The sequence below is a fragment of the Talpa europaea genome, assembly GCF_964194135.1.
Source record: "Talpa europaea genome assembly, chromosome: X".
Classification (NCBI taxonomy): domain Eukaryota; kingdom Metazoa; phylum Chordata; class Mammalia; order Eulipotyphla; family Talpidae; genus Talpa; species Talpa europaea.
In genome coordinates, this window is record NC_140081.1 from 65,937,637 (window position 1) to 65,952,078 (window position 14,442).

The 14,442-nt window shown below is 37.5% G+C and overlaps 1 protein-coding gene across 2 annotated transcripts in view; it reads left to right on the forward strand.

Annotated features, from left to right (window-relative positions):
• The window catches only part of RNF128 (ring finger protein 128), a gene marked incomplete at both ends in the record, with an annotated part of 94,185 nt that extends 81,147 nt beyond the window's left edge, over positions 1-13,038 (forward strand). For both annotated transcript variants that reach the window (XM_084258242.1, XM_084258243.1), the window contains 3 exons: positions 6,025-6,121; positions 6,937-7,105; positions 12,905-13,038. In XM_084258242.1, coding sequence (XP_084114368.1) covers positions 6,025-6,121; positions 6,937-7,105; positions 12,905-13,038 — 400 coding nt within the window. The remainder of the gene's footprint in view (positions 1-6,024; positions 6,122-6,936; positions 7,106-12,904) is intronic.
• Between the last annotated feature and the right edge of the window lie 1,404 nt (positions 13,039-14,442).

Below are 14,442 nucleotides of genomic sequence, written 5' to 3' on the forward strand. Positions count from 1 at the left end.
CATTTATTTCTGCTTTGGTTTTTATTATTGCTTTTCTTCTACTGGTTTTGGGTTTTTTTGTTGTTCTTTTTCTAGTTCTTTGAGCTTCGAGATTAGGTTGTTTCTCTGAGCTCTTTCTTGTTTCTTGATGTGAGCCTCTATTGCTATATATTTTCCTCTTATTACTGCTTTTGCTGCATCCCATGCATTTAGGAAATTGGTGTCCTCCTTGTCATTCAATTCAAAGAATTTTTTATTTTTTTTATTTTTTTAATTTATTTTTTATTAATAAATTTTATTTTTATATTCCCCATACAATTGCAACCCCCTTATTTTGACCCCAATCCCTCCCCTCCCGCCCTCTACCCCCAATAGAGTGTCTCTGGTTCATAGTTTTTTGTTGATTTTGATTTTCACTTTCTTATAGTTATTCATTTTCCTGGTCCCTTATTTAAGTTTTCTAGGTTCCTGCTATGAGTGAGACCATCTGGTATTTTTCTTTTTCTTTATGGCTTATTTCCCTGAGCATGATCCCTTCCAGCGCCATCCATGTTGCTGCAATTTGCATGTGTTTATCTTTTTTGAACGCTGAGTAATATTCCATGGTATATATGTACCACATCTTCTTGATCCAGTCATCTATTTTTAGGCATTTGGGTTGTTTCCAAAGCTTAGCTATTGTAAATAGTGCTGCTATAAACATAGGGGTGCAGGTGCTCTTAGGAATTGATGTTTCTGTGTCCTTTGGGTAAATACCTAGGAGTGGAATTGCTGGATCATATGGAAGCTCTATGTTTAGTAGGTGAAGAAATCTCCACACAGCTCTCCATAGTGGTTGGACCAGTTTGCACTCCCACCAACAGTGCAGAAGTGTTCCTTTTTCTCCATACCATCGCCAACATTTGTTGTTGCTAGTTTTTTTAATATGTGCCATTCTCACTGGTGTGAAATGGTATCTCATGGTAGTTTTGATTTGCATTTCCCTGGTTACAAGTGATGTTGAACATTTTTTCATATGCCTGTTGGCCATTTGCATTTCTTCTTCAGAGAAGTTTCTTTTTAGCTCTTCTGCCCATTTTTGGACTGGATTATTTTCTTTGTTGTTGTTGAGTCTCATCAGCTCTTTGCAGATTTTTGTGATCAGTCCTTTATCATTAGTGTTGTGTGCAAAAATGTTCTCCCAGTTGGTGGGGTTTCTCTATTGTCTCTTTTGCTGTGCAGAAGCTCTTTAATTTGATGTAGTCCCAGCTGTTGATCTTTGCCTTCACTATCACTGCTTTGTGTGATGTGTCTGTAAAGATGTCTTTGATGTTCATATCACGTATTGTTTCTCCTATATTTACTTCTATGTATTTTATGGTTTCAGGTCTTATGTCTACTTCTTTAATCCATTTTGAGTTGATTTTTGTGTATGGTGTGAAGTAGTGGTCAAGCTTCATTCTTTTGCATGTAGCAACCCAGTTTTCCCAGCACCATTTATTGAACAAACTTTCTTTGCTCCAATGCATATTCTTTGCTCCTTTGTCAAAGATTAGTTGACCATAAATCTGTGGGTTTATTTCTGGATTTTCTATTCAATTCCATTGGTCTGTGTGTCTGTTCTTGTTCCAATACCATGCAGTTTTGATGATTATGGCTTTGTAGTATAGTTTGAAGTCTGGGAGTGTGATGCCTCCATTCCCTTCTTTTTTTTTCAGGAGAGCTTTGGCTATTCGGGGTTTTTGGTGATTCCATATGAATTTCATCAATAATTGTTCTATTTCTTTGAAGAATGACATTGAAATTTTTATTGGAATAGCATTGAATCTGTAGATTGCTTTGGTAGGATGGCCAATCCATGTGCAGCGGATGTCTTTCCATTTCTCAAATATTTTTTAAATTTCTTCTTTGATCTCGTTAGTCCAGTGGACTTCCAGTAGTGTGGGTTTCAATCTCCATGAAGTAGGAGAGTACCTTGCCTTTTTTTTATGGTTTATTTCTAGTTTGATGCCTTCATGGTCAGAAAAGATGGTTGGTATGATTTCAATCTTGGTGTATCTGTTGATGTTTGTCTTGTGCCCCAGTATGTGATCGATCCTGGAAAATGATCCGTGTGCGCTTGAGAAAAATGTGTACTCCATTTTTTTGGGTTTAGTGTTATATAGATGTCTGTTAAGCCCAAGCTCTCTAGATCCTTATTTAGAGCTTTAGTGTCTTTACTTATTTTTTGTCTCGTTGATCTATCCATTGTTGATTGTGGTGTGTTGAAGTCTCCCACTATGTATGTGTTTTCTCTGATGTCTGTTTTCAGAGATGACAATAGTTGTCTGATATATTTTGGTGCTCCTTCGTTTGGTGAATATATGTCAATGAGTGTTATTTCTTCTTGAAGTATTATCCCATTGATCATAATGTAGTAACCGTTGGGGTCTCTTTTTATCTTTTTGAGTTTGAAATCTGTTTTATCTGATATGAGTAGAGCTGTTACTGCTTTCTTTTTTGGTCCATTTGCTTGTAGGATTGTTTTCCATCCTTTAACTTTGAGTCTATTTTTATCTTTTGCAGCTAAATGTGTTTCCTGGAGACAGCAAAAGGTTGGGTTTTGTTTCTTAATCCAGCCTGCGACTCTGTGTCTTTTTATTGAAGAGTTTAGTCCATTTATATTTAGAGTTCGTATTGATATGTTAGCACCTGTATTTGCCATTGTGTTTGTCTTTCCTTTGATTTTATTTATTTATTCTTTTAATAACTTTTTTTTGGCCTTCTTTTGTTATTCGTCCCTCTGCAGTTCTGGCTTTAGGACTCCTTGTAGTATTTTTTGGAGTGGGGATTTAGTCGTAATGAAATTCCAGAGTTTCTGTTTGTCTGGGAAGGTCCTTATTCTTTCTTCATAGAGGAAGGAGAGCTTTGCGCGATAGAGTATTCTTGGTTGGCATCTGTTTTCTTGGAGTCTGTTGACTATGTCCCTCCACTCTCTCCTTGCCTGTAGTGTTTCTTCGGAGAAGTCTGATGTCAGTCTGATTGGTTTTCCTTTGAATGTTATCTGTTTCTTCCCTCTTGTCAGTTTCATTATTTTTTCCTTTTCTTGGATTCTTGGGAGCTTTACTATTATGTGTCTTGCTGTATTTTTCCTTTCATCATGGAAGTTTGGTGTTCTTCTTGCTTCTTGTATATCAGTTTTCAGCTCCTTCTTCACATTTGGGAAGTTCTCTTCAATTATTGCCTTGAATATTTTCTCTGTTCCTACATCTCTCTCCTCTCCTTCTGGGATTCCTATAACTCTTATATTTCCTTTCCTCATGGAGTCAGATAGTTCCCGAAGTCTTTCTTCAGTCTTTTTCCGTCATACTTCTCCTTCCTTTTCTGTTTTGGTTCTTTTTATTTCTGTGTCTTCAAGAGTACTTATTCGTTCTTCCATTTCATCTATTCTGCTTTCATTGCTTTTCCCAGAGTTCTTTAGCGCCTCCATTAATTACTTGATCTCCTGCATTTCTTTTACTTCCCTCTTTAGGGACTCAATTTCATTCTTCTGGTCATTAATTATTTTTCCCTTATCATTGTTTTCCTTTATGACTTCGGTTTTTAATTATGGCAATTTTAAATTCTCTTTCTGGAAGGCTCAGAAGTTCTTCCAAGTTACTGTCATTGCAGTCTGGTAGGTGGTTTTCTTTTTGTGGTGTGCTTTTTTCCTGAGGAGTTGCTGGGTTGCATGTGGTTTTTCTACTCCCTACTGCCTGTTTTCTAATTTGCTGTATTCCTTGGGACACTGTGTTGCTGGTACTGGCTGGCATCTTAGGTGAACTTCCCAGCTCACCTCTGGCTCCTCTGGGAGACTTCTGCTGGTTTCACACAGTCTCCACCAAAGAAAGGTCCCTGCTGAAAAATGCCGGTGCCTGGGATGCGCTCCCCTGCACGCCCAGTCTGCCCCAGCAGTGGGTGCTGCTCCCCGCTGGGCTGGGACTGCAGGCCAGAAGAGGCCTGGTGTGGTCGAGCCTCCCAGCTCACCTCTGGCTCCTCAGGGAGCCTTCTGCTGGTTTCACACATTCTCCACCAAAGAAAGGTCCCTGCTGCAAAATGCCAATGCGGGAACACACTCCCCTGCACGCCCAGTCTGCCCCAGCGGTGGATGCCACTTCCCTCTGGGCTCTGTCTGCAGGCCAGAAGGGGCCTGTCGTGGGCAAGCCTCCCAGCTCACCTCTGGCTCCTCACGGAGCCTTCTGATGGTTTCACACAGTCTCCACCAAAGAAAAGTCCCTGCTGCAAGATGGCGATGTGGGGGACACGCTCCCCTGCACGCCCGGTCTGCCCCAGCGGTGGGTGCCACTCCCCTCTGGGCTGGGACTGCAGGCCAGAAGGGGCCTGGCGTGGGCGAGCCTCCCAGCTCACCTCTGGCTCCTCACGGAGCCTTCTGCTGGTTTCACACAGTCTCCACCAAACAAAGGTCCCTGCTGTAAAATGCCAATGTGGGAACGCACTCCCCTGCATGCCCGGTCTGCCCCAGCAGTGGGTGCCGCTCCCCTCTGGGCTCTATCTGCAGGCCAGAAGGGGCCTGGCATGGGCAAGCCTCCTAGCTCACCTCTGGCTCCTCAGGGAGGCTTCTGCTTGTTTCACACAGTTTCCACCAAAGAAAAGTCCCTGCTGCAAGATGGTGATGCGGGGGATGCGCTCCCCTGCACACCCGGTCTGCCCCAGCGGTGGGTGCTGCTCCCCTCTGGGCTGGGACTGCAGGCCAGAAGAGGCCTGGTGTGGGCGAGCCTAGGAGAATATTTTTTAATACCACTGAAATTGTTATAAAGCCACCAAAATTGCTATAAAACTAATTATATAGAGTTTCTATGATCTGGGAAAATTTAGAAAGTAAGTCCATATAAAATTGAGACCCTAACTAACACCACAATTTATTTATATATATTATATATTTATTATGTGTATAGTACTCGGTTAATTAATTAAAATTCATTCTAACAGCCCTATTGAGAAAAATAAACTTATGAGCACCTATTTGGACGTCTTCATTCTTTAGTTTTTTATTATCCCTCTCCTGAGAGTCATTCTTACCATTCGTTCTTTTTGATATTAAATAATGGTTTTCTTTGAATGTATCACATTTCCTAAAGTGTCAGTATCATGTTGTCCTCAGTACTATATTGTACTATATTATTGAGAATGACTACCATTTTACAGTTAGGGAATGAAAAGATAATAGAGATCTGAAATACTGAACAGAGTCTTGAGTCAGGTAGTATCTTAGCTGTTTTTCAAGTGAGCACCTTTTTCTTGAAGCTGGAGTAATGCTGCTTTTATATTTTAAGGTATTGTATTATGAAATTTCCAAATTTTGCTTTTGTGACTTCTTCTTAGTATTTATGTTGTTTATGTTTTTGTGTGTTTAAAGGGAAAAAAAGAGGACATCCATTAAAAGACTAAGTGAAATACCACATCTTCTTGATCCAGGCATCTATTTTTGGGCATTTGGGTTGTTTCCAGAGATTAGCTATTGTAAATAGAAGATATGGTATATATACCGTATGGAATATCACTCAGCAATCAAAAAGATAAACTCAGCAATTTGCAGCAACCTGGATGGAGCTGGAAGGGATCATGCGCTGCGAAATAAGCCAGAAAGAAAAAGAAAAATACCAGATGGTTTCACTCATAGCAGGAATTTAGAAAACCTAAATAAGGGACCAGGAAAAAGAATAACTATAATAAAGAAAAAATAAAAATAAACAAGGAACTATAAACCAGAGACACACTGGGGGATGGGGTGGGGAGAGGAGGGATTGGGGTCAAAATCAGGGGGGTGCAATTGTATGGGGAATATAACCAAGATGAAAATGCATACATTGTGCAAAAATGAAAAATGATGTAAGAAATATATGAACTAAAATATATAAAAAATAAATAAAACAAATACTTAGTTTGAAATGTTTATTACAAACAAAAAATAAAAGTCTTGTGATAAAGAAAAATACTAAGAAAAATTACAGGGTAACCTGTTAGTATATTAGGGCAGTATTGTTGCTATTTCATAGCTGATAACTAATGTGTTTTTTTCTTCATTAGCCATATTTTCCATAAGACATGTGTTGACCCATGGCTGCTAGAACACAGGACTTGCCCTATGTGCAAATGTGACATACTTAAAGCTTTGGGAATTGAGGTAAACAATGCTAGACTTTTATGTGAAGGAACTTAAGCAGTGTGTTAATTCATGTACTTGGGCCTTCAGGAAAATAGCATGCTTATTTTCTAGCCATGTAATGAGCTAGACTTACAGAATACACCAAAAATTGGACATCTTTACATCCTAGTGGCAGTGAACTTGGATCACTTCCATTTTCCTTCTTCCTTCCTCTTCTCAAATGTACTTATTATTTGGTTGGAATTTGAGGCTATAACATATAAACTACCAAATGGTTTCTGGTACCTCTTTGTATTTCATTTTCTCACTATTGCATAACAATGAAACTTGTAGGTAAATGAACATGTGTATAGTTTGAGCAAGTATAATAAATATTAAATTATGATTATGCTTGGCAAGTAAAAGTGAAAAAAACTGCCAACCTATTTCATAAAGTGCACAACAGAAAGATGAGCTCCTCAAAATCCCTGACTTAAGGAGATACATACGACATATGTCACAGAGATTCTCAATTCGCCTATTGGGGAGCATGTAATTTTTTTTTTTGGAATGCCTGTTTTATACCCACTATTATATTCTGCAGTGCTGGGGTCATAAGATGAATATGTCAGGTGTGAGGGTGATCTGCCTTTAACATCTTTCACCCTGTTGCTGGTCTTCATTACTTTAACTACCCTGACTGGACTAGCAAGAGATTTTTGTGACCATCAAAAGGGATTATGGGCTGAAATGCTTAAAATTGTTGCTCTAATGCTTTAGCTATGAAGATATTTTGTAATGATATCTCAGGGAAGAGCATGTATTCTGAGAGTTTGTTCAAATATTTCCCAAAGGTGGATGTTGAAGATGGGTCAGTGTCTTTACAAGCCCCTGCGTCCAATGAAACATCCAATAGTGCCTCTCCTCATGAAGAGGATAGTCGCAGTGAGACTGCATCGTCTGGATATGCTTCAGTTCAGGGAGCTGATGAACCACCTTTGGAGGAACACGTGCAGTCAGCAAGTAAGCACCATGCTGGGGGTCATCGAGTACCCCATAAATCATTCACTGTGGATCATACATAGGGCAGAATAGTCCTGCCTTTTACCATTTGCTTTTCTCATCCAGTAACACATTTTAGGATTTTCCGCCAACAATGATGCAATGCAGGATAAAACTCTCCCTTAACTTAATACACACATATTCAGATGTAACTGAAACAGATGAAGTGCCACAGGAAGGGGGATTAGTCACAGAAGAAAAGGATTTATTAGAAAACTTGTCTAGGATACATTTACGTGGTGGCTCATTAACCTACACAACCTAAACTACAGAAATTTTTTTTATATATCCAAAAGGGCAGGTTTATTATAAAAAGGGTGAAAAGAGTAAAGGACACTTGCACAGACTCAAGCAGGCAGAAAGAGTGGCAGCCTTGGGTGGAGAGCTGCCTACACTGCTTTGCAAAAGGGAGGTCAGTGAAGAGAAGCACCTGCATGGTCACAGGTCACAGGCGGGCAGGAGGGCTGCTGCACTACAGACACTTTTAAACTTTAGGAGACATCGTTTATTGCAGATCAAGTAGAAATTAAGATAATAAGAGTTTTCACATGAGGAATAGAATTCAGTTTGCCAAAGCTCGATTTATGCACAGCTTCTCAGGAATTCACCTTTTTTTTCCTTCCCAACTTTATTTAGAGATATGTTTAACAGGTAACACTGTAAATTTAAGGTGTGCAACATGATGATTTGATATATGTATATATTGCAAAAAGATTACCATAGTGATTTTTTTAATTTCATCACCTCACATAATAAAAATTGTATGTGTGTATGTGTGTGTTTAAGATTTACTTACTTAGGATCTGAATATACACTTCTCCAAAGAAGACATACAGATGGCGAAGAGGCATATGAAAAGATGTTGATCATCTCTTATTATTAGGGAAATGCAAATCAAAATAAGAAACCATCACCTCACACCAGTTAGAATGCTATTATTAAAAAGACAAGAAAAAACAAGTGTAGGGAGAAGGGAACTCTTGTACACTATTGGGAAGGTAAATTGGTAGAGCTATTATGGAAAACAGTATGGAGATTCCTTGAAAATTTAAAAATAGAAACTTAATACAATCCAATTATCCCACTTCTGGGCACTTACCTGAAGAATATAAAGGTACTTAATTCAAAGAGATAGATGGACCCACATGTTCACTGCAGCACTGTTTACAATAACCAAGAGATGGAAACAACCTCAGTGCCCATCGACAGATGATTAGATAAATAAAATGCAATTTATGTACATAATGTAATACTACTCAACTATTAAAAAAAAGATGAAATCCTGCCATTTATAACAGGGATGGACCTAGTGGTTATTCTGCTTAGTGAAATAAGTCAAAGAAAGAGAAGCATCCTATTATTTCACTCATCAGTGAGGCAAAAAGAATCAAAATGAATGAACTAAATAAAACAAAAATAAATATTTAGACTATAAGACCAAATTAGTGGTCACCAGAAGGGTAGAGAATGGATAGGTAAATTGGGAGAAAGGACTCAAGTGTATGGAGAAGGATGGAATTAAATGTTTAATGGTGAACATAGTATAATATATATATATGTATGTTGATTTTTAATAAAAAAAGATTCACGATGAACATAAAAGGAGAAAACATTTACTCTTTAAAAAAATTTTATAGGGCCTCCCTGGTGGCGCAGCGGTTGAGCGCTGGGTTGCGAAGCTGCCCGCAGCCTCTGCGGCACCAGTTCGATCCCTGGCTGCTCCCCGGCCACCGGAGGAGGGTCCCACATGGCGCGCAGACCTCTCCTGCCACCCGCTGCTCCCCTCAGCAGTGTACTTCGGTCCTTCTCCCTGCTCTGCTCCCCGCTCTGGCTCTGGTGAATTCTCTCACCCTCACGCGCTTCTGACTGTACCCAGTGCATGTATAAACAAAACAAACAAACAAACAAATAAATAAATAAAACATGCCTCTAAAAAAATTTTTTTTATAAACATTGGCTTACATCATTATTTGTGTTTTAGAGGTATAGGATCCTCCTCCTCCAGGTGTTGTTACTACAGCATACCCATTACCAAAGCACCCACAGTCCATCCACATAATCCCTTGTGCTCCTGGACCACTTTGTTCTGGCCCTTCCCCCTCTGGTAGTTTCAGTTCTGTAATCAAATTTCTAGGCTTTATCTCATCCCTTGTTTGGTATCTCGATATTCCACATATATTGACACCTTCCAGTATTTGTCTTTCTCCTTCTGACTTATTTCGCTCAGCATAATCCCCTCCAATCCATCCATGTTTCTGCAGTTGGCAAGAGTTTATCTTTTTTGATCTCTGAGTAGTATTCCATTGTGTATAGGTACCACAACTTCCTGACTATGGAAACATACTAAGTACCCAAATATAGACGAATGGATCAGGAAGTTATGGTAAAAAAGATTTACTCAATTAGCAACTTTTAAGTATATATACAGTATTAACTGTAGTCATCATGCTGTATATTAGATCCCCAGAAATCATTCATCCAATAACTGGAAGTTTGTGCCCTTGCAACAAAAGCTCTCTATTTTTGCTCAAACCCCAGTTCCTGGGAATCATTATTTTACTGTTTCTGTTTGTTTTTTTTTTATATTCCACGTATAAATGAGATCACGTACTATTTGTCGTTCTCAGTCTGACTTAATTCACTTAGCGTAATGTACTTAAAATCCATCTGTATTTTCACAAATGGCAGTATTTCCTTCTTTCTCATGACTGAATATAATATATATATGTACACATACACACAAACTCCACACACACACACATATTAGATTATTATAGCTTTAACTTTTCACCAATGAGTATGACACTAACTGTGGCTTTGTCATATATGGTCTTTATTATATTGAAGTATGGTTCCTTCTATACCCAATTTCTTGAGAGGTTCACATCACATTTAAATTGTTTTGTCTTCTTTGTCTCCAATCTGTGATGGTTCCTTTGCTTTTGTGACCTTGACATATTTGAAGACAATTGGTCAGTTATTTTGTAAATTGTTTACAACAGAGATTAAATTCACTGTCCACTGTCTATTTCTGGCAAGTACTACAGAAGTGATATTGTGCACATCTCTACCTATTCTGCTATCATATAATAAAGTACATTATGTCCATGTCTTAACTTTGCTTACTTGACTAAGGTGATGTCTGCCAAGCTTCTGGTTTTAAAGTTACTATTTTTCTTTTTGTAATTATTATCTTATGGAGATACACATGGAGACTATATAAATGTCCTGTTTTTCATCATAATTTTATCCACTAATTTTAGCAATCATTGATGCTTCTTGTTTGCATAATTATTACTAAAATGTGTGCCAAATGGTGATTTTCTATTTTCATCTTTTTATGTTAATTAATCTTCTATCTTAAGGAAGGGCTATTTATTCCCCATTTATTCTATTATTTATTTATATTAGTATGGGCTCATAGGTATTTCTTGTGTTCTATAATATCATTCTCATAATTTATTCATTGCTTAGATTGTCCTAGATTTGGTCACTGGGAACTCCTTCAAGTTGGTTTCTGTTTTTGTTTTTTTTTTTTCCGATATGCCTCATCATTTTTTTGTTTGTGCATTCTTCCTTACTTTCTGGCACTACAAGATGTTCTAGGACAGGAACTGGCAAATTTTTCCTATAAATGGCCACAATGTAACTATTTTAGGTCTTTAGAGGCCATAGGTCTCTGATTTTACTTATTTTTGGTTTGTCTTACAAGCTTTTAAAAATGTGAAAAACACTTTTAGTTATGCATTTAGCTTGCAGGTTGAGGTTTAATGATCCTAGACTAGAATCTAGATTTATCATGTACTGTCTTTGCCCTAGCCCTACATTAACCATTTCTTTGAGGGGAGGTGATTTTATTGGAGCACACCATTTTGAAACCAAGATCTAGGCACTTAGTTTACTCATTGCTATTGGGATGTCATTGCTATTAGCCCTTTCATTGGGCAAAGCTACAAAGCTACAAAACTTTGTACAAAGCTACAAAATATATTATGTGCTCATACAAATACACACACATACAACCATTCTGCATTCTAATTCCTTTTTTTTTTGAAAGATTTATTTATTTATTTTATACAAGAACTGGGGTACAGGTCAGAAGCGCAGGAGGGTGAGAGAATTCATCACAGACAGAGCAGGGAGCAGAACAGGCAGATGGACCAAACTGAAGACACTGCTGAGGGGAGCAGCGAGCAAGGCAGGAGAGGTCTGCCAAGCCATGTGGGGTTCTCCCTGGCCGGCGGGGAATCAAACCACTGCTGCGGAGGCTGTGGAGGCTGTGGAGGCTGTGGAGGCTGTGGAGGCTGTGGACAGCTTTGCAGCGCAGTGCTCAACCGCTGTGCTACCAGGGAGGCCTGCATTCTAATTCTAATCCAGCACCACAAGTTAATTCTAGCCTTTCCCTTTCCTTATTTAACTCCTTTCTCTTGAGAAAGGAGTGAGAAACTTGACTCTCATTATACACAACATATTTACTCATTTGTTCAATCCTAGAATAAACATAAAATAATTTCAACACTGCTATCTTACTCCTTGTGAAAAACAATTTCACTAGATACCGTACTATTGTTTTTGTTTTTAGTCTTATAGGATATAGTCAAAATACTGTTTCTCAGAGTTACTTAGGTTACTTCTTTTCTTTCCTACTCTCTTCAGGATGGTGATATATTTCATACAATAATGTTCATTTGTTAGTGATTATATTACATTTTGGGCAGTCTCCCCACTCCCTACTTCCTGATTGGATTTTTGGTCCATCCATCCATCCATCCATCCATGCATCCATCCTTCCATCCATCCAAAAAAAAAAAGCATAGATAACTTTTTATTTCACTTATATGTGGAATATAGAGAAATATAAAAAAGGGTCAGTCAAAACCAAACCAATAATAAACTCTTACTATCTGACTGCAAAACTGAGGCAACCAGAAGAGAAAGTTGGTAGGGTCAGAGTAGGGGAGGAAAGGAACCCAATGGAACTTGGTAGGGGATTGTTGGCACACTGGTGGTGGGCAGGGTGTGAAAGTACACATTTGTAGAGGTTTGAACCTTTAACCCCAGAGCAGATACAAAGATGTAAACCCATTTTACTTCAATAAACATAATTTGGAAAGAAAAAAAGAGACAAGAAAAAAATAAAGTGCCCAGATAATTGAAATGTGATGCTAGGTTTAAAAATTGTTACCATAAGGATAAAAAAGAAGCAGAAGACATAAATTTTGCTCTTAAGGAGATATTATCTAGGTAGAAGTAAGAATAGGTGTGAATCAAAAGGCATTAATTACAAATCAATGTAATAATGTCATGTGTGCCTTTTTCTTAAAAAAAGATTATATTTGTTTATGCGTGGAAGAACTGGTGTGTAGGCCAGAGGTGGGGGTGTATGTGAAAGAATTCACTAGAGACAGAATGGGGAACAGAACAGGCCTGAAATGCATGCTAAGGGGAGCAGCTGATGAGACAGGAGAGGTCTGCTGCACCATGTGGGTTAGTTCCCTGGCCAGGGATCAAATGCAGGCCATTGTGGTAGGCCTGCAAGGTGGCAGCACTGAGACTTAATCCTTAGGCCACCAGGCAGGGCCCGTGTGTGCTTTTTAAAAAACATCATATAAATCACAATCATAAAAGGAAAATGGAATGAATGTAATAATCAGAGTATCATGGGATTAGACAAAAAAGGCTTCTTGGACATAAGTGTTGAATTTTGTCTTATGGAAGAAAGGAGTGAAATAATCCTAAAATTGCCATTTCTTTTTAAAGATGAAAATCTACAGCTGGTAAACCATGAAGCAAGTTCTGTAGCAGTGGATGTTGTTCCTCACGTTGATAATCCAACCTTTGAAGAAGATGAAACTCCTAATCAAGAGACCGCTGTCAGAGAAATTAAATCATAAATCTGTGTCAATAGAAAACTTAAATATTTAGTAATAACAGAATGCCAATCAGGGCCTAGTTTACTATTAATGAACTGGATAAACTTAATAAAATAAGAATGACACTGAAAGTGCTGAGATGACTAATATTATGCTATAGTTAAATGGCTTAAAATATTTAACCTATTAACTTTTTTCCACAAACTCATTATGATGTTTTTCATAGGCAAGTTTCCTCTCAGTAGTGATAGCAACATTTTTAAACATTCAGAATTTTCTTCAAGTAGTCATATTTTTCATTTATAAGAATTTTCTTATAAAAACATGTTGCTTTTCAAACGTGGAGTAACTATAATCACTTTATTTTATGATAATATCTTAATTAAAAATACTACTACTTTAGCTTGGGCTATATGTGTCAGGGTTTTTCTCCAGGTGCTTATATTGATCTGGAAATGTAATGTACAAAGCAATGCAAACTTAGACTAGTATTTCATGAAATGTCTATTTAAATGTCTACATTAAGTTGATAGAACAAGATTAAAGCAAAATATTAATTTTAACTCTTCTTTTAAAGTTAGGCTAAATGTACTTCATGTAAGTGTTGAGCATATTTTATCAGAGAATCTGGACTGGACTGGATTGATTGGTATGTTAGTGACACCAATTTGGCACAAGATTATAGACAAAAAATTTTCTTATCAAAATGCTATGTAATACTTCTCAAACTTGTAGGATTTTCAAAAGCAGAGTATGTAAATTACCATACTATTTGAAAATGATAAGTTACACAAAAACTCATAATTGACCTTTGTGTATGAATGAATCTACAGAAATGAATCTGTAGAAAATGCTTTCCAAACAATTTTGAAAATTGAGTTTACATTTTACCTAAATGGGCTAAAATTACACTAGGTAAGTTAAAATGCTGTCCATGTAGCTATAAATTTCGTGAATGCATTTTCTTGGTGTTCAAAAAAGAATCAGGGGGTGGGGAGAATTCCAGGTGCCTTAATATAAAGTTTGAAGCTTCATTCACCAAAGTTAAATAGAGCTACTTTATAAAAAAGCACTTTATTTGTATTCTATGTGGCTTATCTTTGGTTTTAGAATTATGTTTCCAGTGCAAATTCCAGCAGAATTTAGGCAAAAGCAGAATAGACATATTTTGTTTGCTGAGTGTAGAATGGATGAAACCATTGCATTCTTGTACAATGATTTGAAATGCTGTAAATATGTTCCAATTTGTATTGATTCTCTTTAAATATAAAATGTAAATAAAATATTCCAATAAAATGTTGTGTCTGGTGTTTAGCTATCTTGTACTAACTTTTCACATATGCTTGGATTTGGGATGAAAAATGGTTGGATGTAAATGGTCCTTGATATCTTTGATCAATAAAAACAAACTTCAGCATGATATAG